The sequence below is a fragment of the Electrophorus electricus genome, chromosome 15, assembly GCF_013358815.1.
Source record: "Electrophorus electricus isolate fEleEle1 chromosome 15, fEleEle1.pri, whole genome shotgun sequence".
Lineage (NCBI taxonomy): Eukaryota > Metazoa > Chordata > Actinopteri > Gymnotiformes > Gymnotidae > Electrophorus > Electrophorus electricus.
Window position 1 is genome coordinate 9,939,962 of NC_049549.1, and position 16,755 is coordinate 9,956,716.

The 16,755-nt window shown below is 46.6% G+C and overlaps 1 protein-coding gene across 1 annotated transcript in view; it reads left to right on the top strand.

Annotated features, from left to right (window-relative positions):
* The window catches only part of zgc:158328 (uncharacterized protein LOC567225 homolog), a 50,369-nt gene that overhangs the window by 14,305 nt on the left and 19,309 nt on the right, over window positions 1-16,755 (top strand). Inside the window, exons 6-18 of the mRNA XM_027016839.2 lie at window positions 4,900-5,022; window positions 5,748-5,873; window positions 6,324-6,446; window positions 7,138-7,260; window positions 7,375-7,512; window positions 8,549-8,671; window positions 10,345-10,467; window positions 10,686-10,946; window positions 13,250-13,381; window positions 14,852-14,980; window positions 15,441-15,569; window positions 16,051-16,185; window positions 16,362-16,496. Coding sequence (XP_026872640.2) covers window positions 4,900-5,022; window positions 5,748-5,873; window positions 6,324-6,446; window positions 7,138-7,260; window positions 7,375-7,512; window positions 8,549-8,671; window positions 10,345-10,467; window positions 10,686-10,946; window positions 13,250-13,381; window positions 14,852-14,980; window positions 15,441-15,569; window positions 16,051-16,185; window positions 16,362-16,496 — 1,800 coding nt within the window. The remainder of the gene's footprint in view (window positions 1-4,899; window positions 5,023-5,747; window positions 5,874-6,323; window positions 6,447-7,137; window positions 7,261-7,374; window positions 7,513-8,548; window positions 8,672-10,344; window positions 10,468-10,685; window positions 10,947-13,249; window positions 13,382-14,851; window positions 14,981-15,440; window positions 15,570-16,050; window positions 16,186-16,361; window positions 16,497-16,755) is intronic.

The following is a 16,755-nucleotide window of genomic DNA, read 5'->3' on the forward strand; positions in this document are numbered from 1 at the left end:
ATGTGGGAACTATGGAAACTTTTAAACTCATCATCTAGACTAACACCGAAACAAGTCGTAGCTCATGCGTTCCAACATCAATAAGCGACAACTGCCGTCACAAGTAGAGATGGAAGCGGTACAACGCAAATGCTATGGCAGGTGTGGATTGGGGGGGGGGGCAGGATGATGGGTCAGAGGGGAGATATCGTCATAATCCCCACACTCTGAAATTGGGAACCAGGACCCAGTGAACCCATGCACCAAGCTAATCGCCAGAGGTGCTGACCTGAGATTGACGATCATGGCTTGGACAGATTACCAAGATGTAGCAGACTATCAAACCAAGTGATGTACCTGAAAGACTGCTGGAAGATATGAATGCAGTACTACAGCTGATCACTACTATGACCATCACTGCGACCAACCACCTAATACATGCCAGAAGCTTGGGTAAAAGATGAACATCAGGGAGCAGGTTCCTCCATGGAGTAGAGGTTGGAGGCCAAGATGAGGGCAATAGGGATGTCAGCCAGCTATCAAAAATGCAGAAAGCTGTGATGAAGGTACCTGAGTAGTACATCAAGAAGTCCATGCCTGAGGCCTTGGAGTGTGCCAAGCGAAGATTAACAGCTCTGGCTGCCTGCCTGAAGAGGTACACGAGAAAAGTAGAAGACAGGAGAATACACAGTATGTTCTGCCATGAGCCATCCAAAGCCATCCTAAGAACAGAACCACCTGAAACTGAAAAATACTGGAAAGGCATATGAGAGGAGGAGGCATTGCACAACAACAACACTCAGTGGATGTTGACCCTGACAGCAGACCACAGCAACCTCCCTGAACAGGATTCAGTAACAATAACACTAGCAGAAGTCCAAGAAAGGGTCTCAAATATCTGGACAGCTCCAGGACCAGACATGATCCAGGCCTACTGGCTGATGAGGCTAACTGCACTCCATGAATGCCTGACAGCACAAATGAACCAGAAGCTAATGAATAGAACCCACCCTGAATGATTGACCGAAGGCTGGACAGTCCTAATCCTGAAGGACCCCCAGAAATGGGGCAGTTCCATCCAAGTACCAGACGATAACCTGTCTCTATACAAATCGTAAGTTCCTGTCAGACAACACTGCAGCTACGATGAGGAGGCACATGATGCGGTACATAAGCAGGGCCCAGAAAGGCAATGGCAAGAACACTAGAGCCGCCTGTAAGACCAGACAGACCAACCTTTGCACCACCTTTGATGAACTACAAGAGAGGCTGTGATTCATTGTCCCACACATGGATCCTGGAATCCCTGAGGATGTGTAACATCAACAGGACTCTAAGAGCCTTCATCAAGACCTCAATGGTGCTGTGGAAGACAACCATAAAGGCCAACGTCAAGTGAGGGACTTACCATGGGGATGCCCTGTGCCTGCTGCTATTCTGCAAAGGCCTGAACCACCTCAGTGAAATCATCTCTGAAGAGTGGCTACGGATACCGGCTACAGAATTGAGCCACCATCAGACACTTCCTCTACATGGATGATATTAAGCTTTATGCCAGACGTAAATGAGACATCAACTCACTAATCCATCTCACCAGGATATATAGCAACAATGTCGGAACGTCATTTGGACTGGATACATGTGGTTGGATGGTTACAAGGAGAGGAAAGGTAGTCAGAATTGACGGGATCGTACTACCAGAAGGTAATATAGCAGATGTTGAGGGCCTTGGAAAAAGTAACTTGGAATCCCAGAGGCAAACGGAATTCATGAAGAAGCCATAAGGAAAGCAGCTACAGCCGAATGCCTACAAAGAGTGAGGCAAGTCCTGAGAAGTCAGTTCAATGGGAAGAATAAGATCCAGGCTATCACCACCTACGCTCTAGCAGTCATCAGATACTCCGCAGGGATAATCAGCTGGCCAAAGGATGGAGATAGAAGCTAATGATATTATGCACGGAAACAAGGAGACAATTTCATCCCAAATCCAGCACTCTGATACTGTGCACTAAGTGGAAGGAGGGGGCAGAGGATTAGTGAAAATCAGAGCCAGTATCCAGGATGAAACATTCAAGATCCAGGAGTATGCCAGAAAGATAGCCCCAAGTGACAAAGTGCTTCGTGAGTACCTCAGACAGCAGAAACCTGAGGCGGATGGGAATGAGGAGGAACAGGGACCATCACGAGAGGATAAAACCCCGCACGGAATGTACCACCAGCAAATTGGGGGAGTGGCTGATATCCTACCAATGGCTGGAAAAGGCTGGATTGAAAGCACCGAGGCACTAATCATGGCAACACAGGAACAAGCTCTGAACACAATCAATAGAATCTGGGATCTACCACAGTAGACAGGAGCCCAGATGCAAAGATGCCCCTGAGAAAATCCATATCAGCAAGATGCAAGATGCTAGCAGGCAGAGTGTACACGGAACGCTGTGACTGGCATAATAAGTGGTTGATATAGTACACAGACACATCTGTGCCGAGTACAGGCTGGAAGTTCCAAGGTCAAAGTGGGATAAGTGGTGGAGAGTGCTAAGATCCTGTGAGACTTCCAGATACAGACAGACAAAATGGTAATGGCTAACCAGCCAGACATAGTAGTGGTGGATTGGCAGCAGAAGAGGGCTGTAGTGATAGATGTAGAAACCCAAAGTGATAGCAACATCAGGACCAAGGAATACAAAAAGCTCGAGAAATACCAAGGGCTGAAAAAAGAGCTGGAGAAGATGTGGAAGGTGAAGGTAACAGTAGTTCCAGTAGTAATCGGAGTAGGAATCACGCATTAAATGAAAGCGCATGGGAGGCTAAAGCATTGGTTGCACACACAAAATAGACACACACACACAATACAAATGTTATTTTATAAGTAAAATCTGAAACATTTTATGCTGTGCATGTTGGGTGTGTGTGTTTGTGTTTGTGTGTGTGCGTGTGTGTGCGTGTGTGTGTAAGAGAGCAGGTAAAAGTGGCTCTGAATGAATGCCTGTTAAAAACCACCGTGGCTCTGTGTTGTTCTAGAATCACTTGAGAGAGTTAGAGAAAGAAAAGGGGGTGACCCCAACAGAAGAGTTATGAACCTCAGGAGATGTAGCATGCTTTTTCATTCAGCCCCTTTTATCCATTACTCACATAGGAAAGACACACACACACACACAACACGTGCACACACAACACGTGCACACACAACACGTGCACACACAACACGTGCACACACAACACAACGCACACACACACACACACACACACACACACACACACACGCAACACGCGCACACAACACGCGCACACAACACGCGCGCACACACAACACGCGCACACACAACACGCGCACACACAAGACACAACACGCGCGCGCACAACACGCGCGCGCACACACACACAAACACACGCACACACAAATAAATAAGTGAAATGTCATCCACAGACATTGGAGACATTTGACTGGATCTTAGCAGTTGAGATGTTTCTGTGCTCTTCAGAATGAATCCAGCTGTTGCTGTCAGTAGCCTGGTGAGGTACTAGTTAGCAGACTGTAACCTGGCCTTTTTGTTCTAGATGTTTAAGAACAAAAACACATATTTAAGCTGCAGCTCTTTATATGGCATGTTCAACACAATGGAATATAGTCCGAACACTCCAAACACATGGCGTCTGTCTTCAGCTCTCTCTCTCTCTTTCTACATCTTCTTTATCTCTTGCCATTCTGTTTCTCTCACATTTTAATTCGATTCAATTCACCAATACCTTATTGGCACGAATGTTATAGTTACATTATTGCCAAAGCAAATGATCATAAACAGGGAAAATGCAATATGAATGTTTTAAAACAAATTATTAACATTGTTAAATTATTAACATTAACATCATTAATCAACAATACTGACCAAGTGAAGGGGAAAAAATATTACAGGGGAAGAATTTAAATGGCTGTGAAAAGCTGATAGGAATCTCACTACTTGCATAATGAGCCCTCTCTACTGTCTCAAGACACCACACTGTTTCTCGTTCTTACTGCGATCTAGAAACTCAGAGCAGATGCCATAAATGGCCTTATAGAGTGGCGTTCTAATTGGTTTATATTTGGGACACTCGGTTAGGAAGTGAAGTTCTGCGTTTCCTCTTCCTCCATGTGATGAGGCTGACAGAGTGATGTGGATTTTTAATGATTTACACTGGTCATGAGTCCCAGTTGAAACCCTTCTGGTAAGGGGACAGTCACTGGAATGTCCCAAATACTGCAGCTTCAAATTGAAGGCACTCACTTGTCAGAGGAACTGAGACCAGAGATATACATGTCACGTATAAGGAGACCCTCAATTATGCACACACACACACACACACACACACACACACACACACACACACACACACATACACATACATGTGTCCCTGCACGCACACACACACACTCACAGGCAGGAAGCAGGTCCAATGTGTTTAGCAGATGTTCTCTAAATCTTAATTAGCTGTGCAGTAATGGTAAGGTAGTATTTGGTCTCTGTTCCTCATGAGATGACTGGATCTGCTTCTTTTCATAGACACGGAAGCCTTTTCCGAACGATGAAACATTACAAATGGATGTACTAGAATGCAAGAAGCTTGGGAATTTTGGCATAAACTAGAATTTTTAGGATATATGTGGGTCCTCCCTTTAAAACAGCAAGCTTGCATGGATAGAACTGAAAATCTGTGCAAACTCAGTTTATGTTGTCCACCTGTGGCTTTAATCATGGGTCTTCATCACAGCTCGAACTGCAATGACATTAGTGACCAACACACTAATGACGTGTTAAGCCTGCCACCATGCCTGCCAAGGTTGTGAGGTCATGGTGTTTTGAGATGGTAAAATAATGCCTTATCGTCACTGGGTTATTTCAGTTACTTTTTTACCTGCATTTGTGTGTGGGTCTGCAGACATAGATGAGTGCATTGAGATGAATGGAGGCTGTCAGCAGAAGTGTGTGAACACTCCTGGGTCGTACCACTGTGAGTGCAGTGAGGGGTTTCGCATGCACGCTGATGCACGCACCTGCATAGGTAGGACCTATCTCTCGCACGCACACACACACACACACACACACACACAAACACACACACAAACTCATCAATGTGTGTGCGTGTGCTTTGTGACTCGAGTGAGCCTATGAAGAGTGATACTCATTGATCAATGTGTTTAGTATATACACATACACACTCTCTCACACACATTTTGCTGTTCTGGGTGCATATGCACAAAAGCACAAATGATTTCTGTGATGTGGAGGTTCCCACAGAAAGATGGGGAAACTCTCAAGCCTGTTCCCCACCCCTGGGTGCTTGTCCCTGGGCATGAGAATGAGGGATGCCTTCCTGTCTCAGCCCCATCACCTCTGCATAACTCATCAGCTCCACATCATGTTTCTGAGACACGTCTGGCGATGTAATCAGCCTGAGACGGCAGCGCTGACCTGTGCTTCCAGAGATGCCATCAATCAGAGAGGCAGAGAGAAAGCAAGCGAGCAGGAGATTTCCGTAACACGCTCCCAAAATCTCTGTCTGATCCAAACTGGAATCGTCTTCTGCAACAAGACTTCCTGTTTTTCTTTTCTTTTTTTAAAAATAAACATAGTTCTTTTTCAAATCTGGGTTTACCATTAAAAGCTGTCAGCATACTGCTGAGAAATTATTTTGTCACACACATCAAGCCACAACCTTTGATGTTTGATGTAGGCATAGCTGTGTGTTTGCTGGTGTAATTTGTCTCTGTGTGTGTTTCTCTGCAGCTCTGAAGTCTTGTTCGGTAATGAATGGAGGTTGTGAGCACATGTGTGTGGATTTGGGGAACGACCACTATAAATGTCAGTGTCGCCGTGACTACCAGCTCAAGAGTGACGGCAGGCACTGCGAGTGTAGGTGCACACACCAGGACATTTGCAGAAAAAACAAAAATATTCTGGAATATGTCTTGCAACCAAAATGGTGAATCAAACTTTCTTCAGGGTTACTGAGGCTTACGGTTGGCCTTAGGATTAGCATTAGGCTCAGTGTTTATGGCTACATTCAAGGTTATGTTGGAAGCTTATAGTTTATACTTAGGGTCTGGTTTAGAGTTTAGAGTTAGTCTTAGAGTTTATGGTTTAGCTTTAAGCATAGGGTTTAGAGTTAGGCTTTGTATTTTAGGTTAGGATTTGGCTTAGAGTTTAGTTTATGTTAGGGTTAGGCTTAGAGTTTAGATTTTAGAGTTAGAATTGTATTATTACATATAGAAGGTTACATAATTATAATACATATGTGACAAATGTTTAATCAACTGTCTTGATAAGGTAAAAACATTTGTGTGTGCATGTGTGTGAATCCAGTGAAGGATTTGTGTTTGGAGGATAATGGGGGATGTGCTCAGCTGTGCGTCCATGAGAATGGAGTCAGAGAATGTAGCTGCAAACCTGGATACACACTGGCCATAGACCACAAGAACTGTGATGGTAAACACACACAACACACATGCACACACGCGCACACACACACACACACACACACACACACACACACACGCAGACGCAGACGCACACACACAGACATACACGCATGCACGCACACACACACACACACACAGGTACATAGAACAAAGCGAGCAGTTTCTTAGCAGTTGAGATATTTCTGTGCTCTTCAGCATGAATCCAGCTGTTTCTGTCAGCAGGCTCTTGGCATACTAATTAGTGGACTGTAACCTGGCCTTTTAGTTGTAGATAACTAGTCGTTTGCTTCTTCTGGTGTAAACTCTGAGGCCCTCTTCAGTTTATGGTGGTCATGACACATCTGCCTATGTCTAGAACCCAGACACGCACTGTGTATGTTTGCCTATATCTAGAACCCAGACACGCACTGTGTGTTTGCCTATATCTAGAACCCAGACACGCACTGTGCGTTTGCCTATATCTAGAACCCAGACACGCACTGTGCGTTTGCCTATATCTAGAACCCAGACACGCACTGTGTATGTTTGCCTATATCTAGAACCCAGACACGCACTGTGTATGTTTGCCTATATCTAGAACCCAGACACGCACTGTCTTCACTCCTCTTTGTAAGTGAGTGACAGTATTCCGCCATGTTTTTGTTTGTTTTTTTCCCAGTAAATAATATGTACATTGATTGTGTACTCCGCCTTCCTAGATGTTGATGAGTGTGTGTATGACGAGGCCAGGTGTGCGCATCGTTGCGTGAACATGCCAGGATCCTTCAGGTGTGTGTGCAACCCTGGCTTCGAGCTGGGCTCGGATGGGAAAAGGTGCTACCGTGAGTACACAGACGCACGCGCGCACACACACACACACACACACACACACACACACTCACAGAGTTTCAGGGCTTCTTTGCAGATGTAGGCCTTTAACACCTGTCTCTGCGCAGGTATTGAGATGGAGATCGTGAACAGCTGTGACAAAGACAATGGCGGTTGCTCCCACCGGTGTGAACACAGCACCGGCGGGCCCCTCTGCTCCTGTAGCCATGGCTACCGTCTCGCTGACGACCTGAGGACGTGCGTAGGTATGGCCCTAGGGTGACCCCACTGAGGTTAGCTGTGGAAAGCTCTGCTGTGCAATGCTGACCTTTTGTGCTGTGGCGATTTGGTGAATCTCAACTTTTTGGGGTCTTTTGGGATTACATTATGTTGTTTGGGATTAGACAAAATTAGAGAGTTTTGTGAGATCTTGTTTTGACTGTTTTCAAGCTGTCCACGTTGCTGTAGATATTCTTCTCGTACCCTCACAGCTGACTTCATAACTTGCACATGTGGGTGGGTGTAGGCTGTTTGTGCATTGTGTACTGATTTGTTTATCTGTGCGAATCCAAATTGCGTCATCACTAGAAACATGGCTCAGAGAACAAACAAACAGAAAAACATCGTACAGAAAGAGGTTCCTAAACCAGACGATGACAGATGGCAGGTTAGGAAAAGACGAACTGCGTAGGTGGATCTGTACTGACTCTTGCCTCAGCACTCAGTATGTTGGGGTGCGTTGACAAAGGTGTGGGTCACCGTCTGGGTGATGTCGGTTGGAGCCGTAGGAGCAGCCTAGACTGGACACTCACATGCAGGAGTTACCATGACAGTGACCAAACATCTTCAACGAACATGTTTTTGAAAGCTTAATATTCATTAAGGAAATGCAGCCGACATCTGGTTAGCGCTTTGTTTAGCCTGACGGTTTTTATGAGCTTGAACACAGACATTTAAAAGCTTGGGTTCAAAAAATTAAGTCGTTTCAGGATCACCAGCGGTTCGCGCTAATTAATGCTGGGTTTAGGAAATCAGCAAAGCCAGGCAGCTGGAACGGAGCCCTGGGGAGGATTTTTTTTCTCTATTTCCGAACCCGAACTACAAACCCGGGCAAAACCAGTCCAACTCGTCGCTCGGGCAGTTCCGCCACCTTCGCCGCAACGTTACCACGACACCGTTATCTCAGGGTTAGCGTGTATGCAGCTGCAAGCCTGTGTTCAGCGCATTACTATAGAGCATGTTAGGCCTGTATGCGGTAAGCGTACGCACATCCGCGAGCACGTGTAAATGTGTGTGTTGCAGACAGTGACGAGTGCGAAGGCGAAGGGTCATGCTGTCACCACTACTGCAAGAACTACCCAGGAGGGTACGAGTGTAGCTGTAACCCGGGATACACACTCAACCCAGATGGCTGCGCATGCGATGGTGAGTGTGTGTGTGTGTGTGTGTGTGTGTTTTGGAGTGTTGAGTCCACTAGAGTTCCAAACAGGCTGCCATTATACATCCTACAGTCAATTAGAAGTTGCCGTTTACCACTCCTGGCATTATTGTTATATATTAAATATTGCTAATATATCATATATAGATACAATTTTTTTTCCCCTCCAAAATGTATTCATGAAAGAGGCCACTGAAAGGAAGACACAGTCATGCGGAGAAAAAGAGAACAAGTTGCTTTTTGTCAGCTAACCTCAGAACACATCATAATAGCCATAAAATGATGGCTAGCCAGCAGGCAGAGGTGGGTAGAGTAGTCAAAGCTGTACTCAAGTAAAAGTACTGTTACTTTAGAATAATAATTGCTCAAGTGGAAGTAAAGGTGGTCATTTAAATTATTACTTAATTAAAAACAAGAAAGTATCTGTTAAAAAGACTACTCTTAAGTAGCACGTTACTTCATCGTATCTCGTTTAATAACACCAGGAAACTGTGTGTGTGTGTGTGTGTGTGTTCTCATAGTTTGTTCTGCTGAATTCAAATCTGTTTTAAAGATGTTTCTCTCATGCATGGTTTATAAATTAATTTTATAATACGTATGTGTTTTTATTCATAACTAAGGCTGTTATTAAACTTAAAATATGTACAATATTGAACACCCCTCTTCAGTAATAGTCTGCTAACATAGAGGGGCTACACTTTCCTTGGTACTGCGTGTCCATAGGCCTGCCATACATAACGATATGTGAGTATAATCGGTTGTAAACTGTTTGTCCTATCTAAGTAGACAGCTAAAAGCACTTTGGTAGAGCCTGTCAGCTAAAGGCCATGCAGGTACATGTAAATATAATGGAACAAAAAAAATCTATTGTTGATAGAGAAATTCTGAAAACATATTTGCATTCAGCATGCAAAAATTCTTTATAAACAGCTGTTTTTCTTTGCTCTGGGTCTTAGTTCACGAGGTTTTTCATGAAATCGGCTAAATATTGCGCATATAAAATAAGCCACAAGCATCACATTGGATTTGGTGATCACTTTGTGATTAGTACAGTTTCTGGGAATATTCTTGCCCACGGTCACTTACTAGACCTTTTGACTTTTCGTTATATTTACGTTGCAAATGTGCGTATGTGTGTTACAGTACCTAGTAGAGTGTGTCTATGTGTGCCGTGTTTGAGTGTGTTCAAACGTGTATTTCAAAGTCAACTTTGTTACGAGAAGAAATGACAACAGTCACGTTGAGTGTGTACTGAAATGTAGATTCTCCAGGACATGGTACTGCATTTCACTTAAAATAGCAAAGGTCAATAGGGCAAACAGTGCAGCAGAACAAATGTGACAGAAATATACTGTATGTGTGGATTTGATAAATATTTACTGTGTGTGTGTGTTCTTGTGAGCCTGAGGGTTTTTGATATACTTGTTAATACTGAAAGTTTTTCTGTATATCCTGTTTCAATCCCACGAAACAGGCAGTGAAATCCAGTAAGCCAGACGCTGTAGTGTCAGTCCCAGTGAGTCCACAACTGCGTTTGCCATTCAGCATTAGTTGTGAATATCTCTTGCACTGCCGGAGGCGTATTCCTCAACCAGGCGTGATTTAGACAGGGTTTTCCCACATTGCCGTTCCTGACGTGCTTCCGCATGCTCCTCGGCAGACATCAACGAGTGTATGTCGGAGACGTCGTGGTGCAATCACTACTGCGTGAACATGCCCGGGTCCTTCGAGTGCTTCTGCAGAGAGGGCTTCCGGCTGGAACACGACCAGCAAACCTGCGTCCGTGAGTCCTCCACCCAGCGTGCTACGCCCTTCCTCTGTACACCACGGCTTGCTGTTCTTTCCAAAAAAAAAAAAAGGTCGTCTACTGGTCAGAAAGTAGGAGTGAAGTCTTCCGAGCGATTTGTTGAATTTCCTGTATCTGTGTGCGTGCGTGCGCACACATGCTTTTGCGTGTGTTTGCGTGCGGGATGGTGCTCGTGTGTGTACGTGTGTGCGTAGCTCTCTATGACGGCGACCTTGATGGAGAAGAGGAAGGTGAAACTGAGGGTGAGGAAGAGGAGCTGGAGGTTCTTCGTCTTCCAGACCTGCTCTTCCGCCAGGCTCCCCAGCTCCTCCAGTACACCGCTGCCCTGAACTCACCTTATGGCGACGGACACACACCTTACGAAGGACACACACCTTACGAAGGACACACACCCTACGAAGGACACACACACGGGCGAAAGCAGAGGGAGGAACTCACTGTGATCAAGAAGATTAGTAAGCAAGGATAGCACACGCACACACGCGTGCGCGCACACACACACACACACACACACACACGGACACACACGGATACACCTTAAACTCAGTAATAAAAAAATACATAATTTGTAAAAGTAAATCTTTTCTAGTTTTGCAAATGAAAGAACCATTTTTTTTCTAAAAAAGTAATTGCACCCACAACATGAAAATGTCAGATGTTCTCATCCTTATGGAGAAATTTGGTCCCCACAGAGATATATAAACACATACACACACATTATGCCCTACACTCACTAGCCACATTATTAGAAACACCTTATAGGTGTAGAGACTATAGCCCACCTCTGTAGGTGTAGAGACTATAGCCCACCTCTGTAGGTGTAGAGACTATAGCCCACCTCTGTAGGTGTAGAGACTATAGCCCACCTCTGTAGGTGTCGAGACTATAGCCCACCTCTGTAGATGTAGAGACTATAGCCCACCTCTGTAGGTGTCGAGACTATAGCCCACCTCTGTAGGTGTCGAGACTATAGCCCACCTCTGTAGGTGTCGAGACTATAGCCCACCTCTGTAGGTGTCAAGACTATAGCCCACCTCTGTAGGTGTAGAGACTATAGCCCACCTCTGTAGGTGTCAAGACTATACCCCACCTCTGTAGGTGTAGAGACTATAGCCCACCTCTGTAGGTGTCAAGACTATAGCCCACCTCTGTAGGTGTAGAGACTATAGCCCACCTCTGTAGGTGTCAAGACTATAGCCCACCTCTGTAGGTGTCGAGACTATAGCCCACCTCTGTAGGTGTAGAGACTATAGCCCACCACTGTAGGTGTAGAGACTATAGCCCACCTCTGTAGGTGTAGAGACTATAGCCCACCACTGTAGGTGTAGAGACTATAGCCCACCTCTGTAGGTGTAGAGACTATAGCCCACCTCTGTAGGTGTAGAGACTATAGCCCACCTCTGTAGGTGTAGAGACTATAGCCCACCTCTGTAGGTGTAGAGACTATAGCCCACCTCTGTAGGTGTAGAGACTATAGCCCACCACTGTAGGTGTAGAGACTATGGCCCACCTCTGTAGGTGTAGAGACTATGGCCCACCTCTGTAGGTGTAGAGACTATGGCCCACCTCTGTAGGTGTAGAGACTATAGCCCACCTCTGTAGGTGTAGAGACTATGGCCCACCTCTGTAGGTGTAGAGACTATGGCCCACCTCTGCAGGTGTAGAGACTATGGCCCACCTCTGCAGGTGTAGAGACTATAGCCCACCTCTGCAGGTGTAGAGACTATGGCCCACCTCTGCAGGTGTAGAGACTATAGCCCACCTCTGTAGGTGTAGAGACTATAGCCCACCACTGTAGGTGTAGAGACTATAGCCCACCTCTGTAGGTGTAGAGACTATAGCCCACCTCTGTAGGTGTAGAGACTATAGCCCACCTCTGTAGGTGTAGAGACTATAGCCCACCTCTGTAGGTGTAGAGACTATAGCTCACCTCTGTAGGTGTAGAGACTATAGCCCACCACTGTAGGTGTAGAGACTATAGCCCACCACTGTAGGTGTAGAGACTATAGCCCACCACTGTAGGTGTAGAGACTATAGCCCACCACTGTAGGTGTAGAGACTATAGCCCACCTCTCTCAACATGACGTATGTAAAACTCCAGCAACACTTCTGTGCCTGATACAGTCCTACTGGCTCAGCACCCACTACCACGATACTACCACGCCACTATGTTGGCATCCCTGCTGTGTTGAGACGGGTCTCCTGCCCAAATAATTTCTGAACTGCAGTAGAAGGTGCTTGACAAACTGAGCATGAAAACAGAGTTCATTCTAACATAACACATATAAAACTCAGACAGACCCACCTCATAAAGTGGTCAGTCAGTCTAGAAGAATATACAGTATATTGTCACAAAATACTTAAGGCACATTTTGTTGTTTTATACTTAAATGGAGTATACATAATTAATATTTTATAGGGCTTACTATAAATCTCTATCTTGCATTATATGCATATTTTGTATTTAGTTTTGTTGTGTGTGTGTGTGTGTGTGTGTGTGTGTGTGTGTGTGCACGCGCATGCTCACGCTCACGAATGTGCTTGTGTATGTGTTTGTGTGTGTGTGTTTGTGTGTTTGTGTGTGTGTGTGTTTGTGTGTGAGCGCTTGTTCTCGAACGTGCTTGTGTGTGTGTGTGTGTGTGTGTGTGAGCGCTTGTTCTCGAATGTGCTTGTGTGCGCGTGCGTGTGTGTGTGTATGTGTGTTCGTGTGTGTGTGAGCGCATGTTCTGGAATGTGTGTGTGTGTCTGTGTGTATCAGTGTGTGTGGCAGGATCGTTCGGTGATGACTGCAGGGTGAGCTGCGCAGACTGTGCTAACGGCGCTGTCTGTGGGGGGGGCAGAGACTCCTGCATCTGCCCACCAGGCTGGACCGGCGTCACCTGCAACCGGAGTGAGTCATCACTATCCCTCTGACCTCTGACCTCTAGCCTGTTTATGCCCCTGGCAGCACAAATCACATCCCTGGTGCACAGTTAAGCCGAGGTCTCACCAACCACGAACAACATCTGCCTGGCCAGAGAGACATTTGAATGGGACACGATGTGGGCACAGGAAAAACTAGTTAGTCTGTGGCTTAGATCATCGAGGTGAACTCTAACTCAAACTTGAACACAGATTTACGAACCTTGGCGGCACGGGCCAATAGAAAACAGGAAGGTGGTCACTTCTTCCTGAAAAAACAAGAAAGCTAGAGGAAGTGATCATGATTTCGAGTCGCCCCACGCCATACAACTGAAGCGGGCGCCACCGTGGACTGCAGTGAGCGCCTCTGCAGGTCTATCTCATGGCTTCCTGTCCTCTAAGGAGGGTATGCTGGACCCGGCGGCGCTTTCTACTTTCTCGTCGTCTCTTAGCAACCAAAGCTTCGACGAGCACACTTTTCGGTTCCCCGGTCAGCTAAACGCCACGGAAACCCAACAAGCTTAGCGCGAAAGAGAGCTGAAGTAAGCTGTGCGCTGGTCTGCTAGGTTCCGTCCAAAACCACACCAGGACCAAAGTCTGGCGACACCGCAGCTTTACCTGCATCTGACCTGCTGGTGTCAGGGGTCATAACACCAGACCTGGCGCCCCTCCACCCCACGTAGTTTCTTCCCCAGTTCGGCTCATCAGCGAACTATCGGCCCTTCGAGCGAATCAGATCGGGTGTGTTGGAGGAGAGAAACCCTGAGACCACAACAATGCCAACGGACCGCAGCGACGTAAAAACCTGAAGGGTCCTGACGTTCTCGCCACCGTGCAACAGAAGTGGAAGGCTCCGGTCTGCTCGTAATGGGACTGGAGGTGGCTCGCGTTCAGGCTGTGATCACACACCATCCTCCCTGGAGATCCACCTTTAGCCACGCCTGAGCCTCAGCAGCCAATCCGGCAGGAGGCGTTTACACCTCTGTTTTAGGGGAGGGGTCTTAAGTACAGGGACAACTCAGATGTATCAAAGAAAATATGCTTTATTTCTGGCTGACACAAAAAGCGCGCACACACACACACACACACACACACACACACACACACTGAGCTCTGGTGTTGCAGAGTTGTGGCCCTGTTTCTCTGTGCTGGTTCCTCGGGGGCCTGTAAAACACATATTTGTATGTTAGCTGTTCGCTCACTAATCTGCCTGAAGTGCGTGTGTGGAATGGTGGGAGCTTCCATGGGGATGAGAGGGGATCACGAGCTCCATATGGCGTTCTGGTGCTGAGACGGTGCAGGCACCACACACACACACACACACACACACACACACACACACACATTATCATTCTGTTTAAACCCTGTGCAGCATCATTCTGGCCATCAACACTATCAACTGCAGACCAGATTTGGGTTGTTGTAGTGTACTGTATTTGAGATGTAATCCGCCCCCCAGCGTGCGCGGAGGGGACGTTTGGTGAAGGGTGTAACGGAGTGTGCGCGTGTCAGAACGGCGGAAGCTGTGATGCTGTAATGGGGAAATGTGTCTGCCCTCCAGGAGTCCATGGCCTGCACTGTGAAAATGGTACAGTCCACGCGCACACGCATGCATGCACAAACACACACAAACGCACGCACACACACACACACACACACACACTCTTGATGAGTCACGTGCGCTTTAAGCCTTCATGACACCTGCCCTGTATTCGGACACACCTCTTTGTAACATTTGGACACACCTACTCTTTGTTTATTTTTGTATCTTAAAAAACAGGGAAGGTAGAAAGCCAATAAAACAACACCCGATGATGCTGTGTTAAATATCGACCCTCTTAGGTTTTAGTGACTATCCTTTACTTCGACGGCAGCTTTGTATGCTCTTGGAGTTCTCGTAAGCAGCTTCACGAGGCAGCCACCCGTGCTGTGTTCCTGTCGGCTTCAAAGGCGTTCTCGCACTCGCAGAGCGCCCGCAAGACCTCTGCTCAGGGTTTTGAGGTCTAGCGTTCTGTGACTCTGAGGTGTGGCGTGTGTGATGTCACCAGGCTGTCCGCAGGGCTACTTCGGGAGGTTCTGTCGGAGGAGATGCAACTGTCCTGGCAACGGCCGCTGCCATCGCCTGTACGGGGGGTGTCTCTGCGCCCCCGGGCTCTACGGCAAATTCTGCCACCTGCGTGAGTGTCCTACGCATCACCCGTTTCTCAGCGACATCACTGAGAGAAAGATGTGATAGCCTTCACCTCCTAAGGCCCAGACGTGCGCTGTGTGTTTCTAATATTTGTAAGTAGTAGTGCCACCCAACTATGGACACTAAGGAGTGCATCCACAGTTTAAGAAATTGTGAAAATTTGATGTCCTCACCACGTTTATCTTCAAATTTTAAACTGCCACGTATTAAAGGTTAAAGATGAGGTTAAAGACACTGATAACTAGCGGGTGCTGAGCGAACCAGCACAGAAACACGAACAGTTCAGTTGCTAAGGCAGTGCTCTGTCCTGACGCTGCCCTGAAACAGACGAGCAAAGTTTAGCGGCAGGAATGTTGCTCTTTGGGTTGACTGCCCTTTGTCTGTGTCCCTGCGTAGAACATGGCAATGATCTTTGTTCCGTGCTTCCACTGTGTGTGTGTGTGTGTGTGTGTGTGTGTGTGTGTTAGCATGTCCAAACTGGACGCACGGCGTGGCGTGCTCTGTGGAGTGTGACTGTGTGCGGGAGAACTCGCTTGGCTGCGAACCCGGCAACGGTACCTGCCTCTGCAGACCTGGTTACCATGGCGACCAATGCCTGTCAGGTATGCTAGACTAGGGGTAACCCAACCCTGCAGCTGCCTACCTGAAATAAAAACATGAAAATCAACAGAAAAAAAAGATATTACGATGACAGTCATGTTATCTTTTTCTCGGCTTCTCTGTTCTACGTTATGCAGCAGATGTGACTCAGCAAATGTTCTTTGTTGCACCTCTGCAGAATGCAACACTGGTTTCTATGGTAGCGGTTGCCGAGAGCGATGTCACTGTGCTGACGGTGTGTCATGTGACCCTAAAACTGGAGAATGCCAGCAAACGTGCCCACCTGGGTTTCGTGGAGAGAAATGCCAACTCAGTAAGACGGCTGACTTCTCACCTTTATTTCTGTCTGTCTCTGTTTCTCTTTATATCTCTCGCTTTCTGTCTCACGTGAGCGTGCATACACAACATTTCTTGGTAATGTTAATGCACCCGTAAAGTGGAATTGCTTCTTCATTTACTGCACTTTGCGGCCCTCTTGTGGCCAACAATGCCAGTCCCACATGGCTTATAAAAAAAAAAATCCAAAGTCAAGCGCAGTGAATAAACCAGCATAGAACTTCTCCTAGACATCC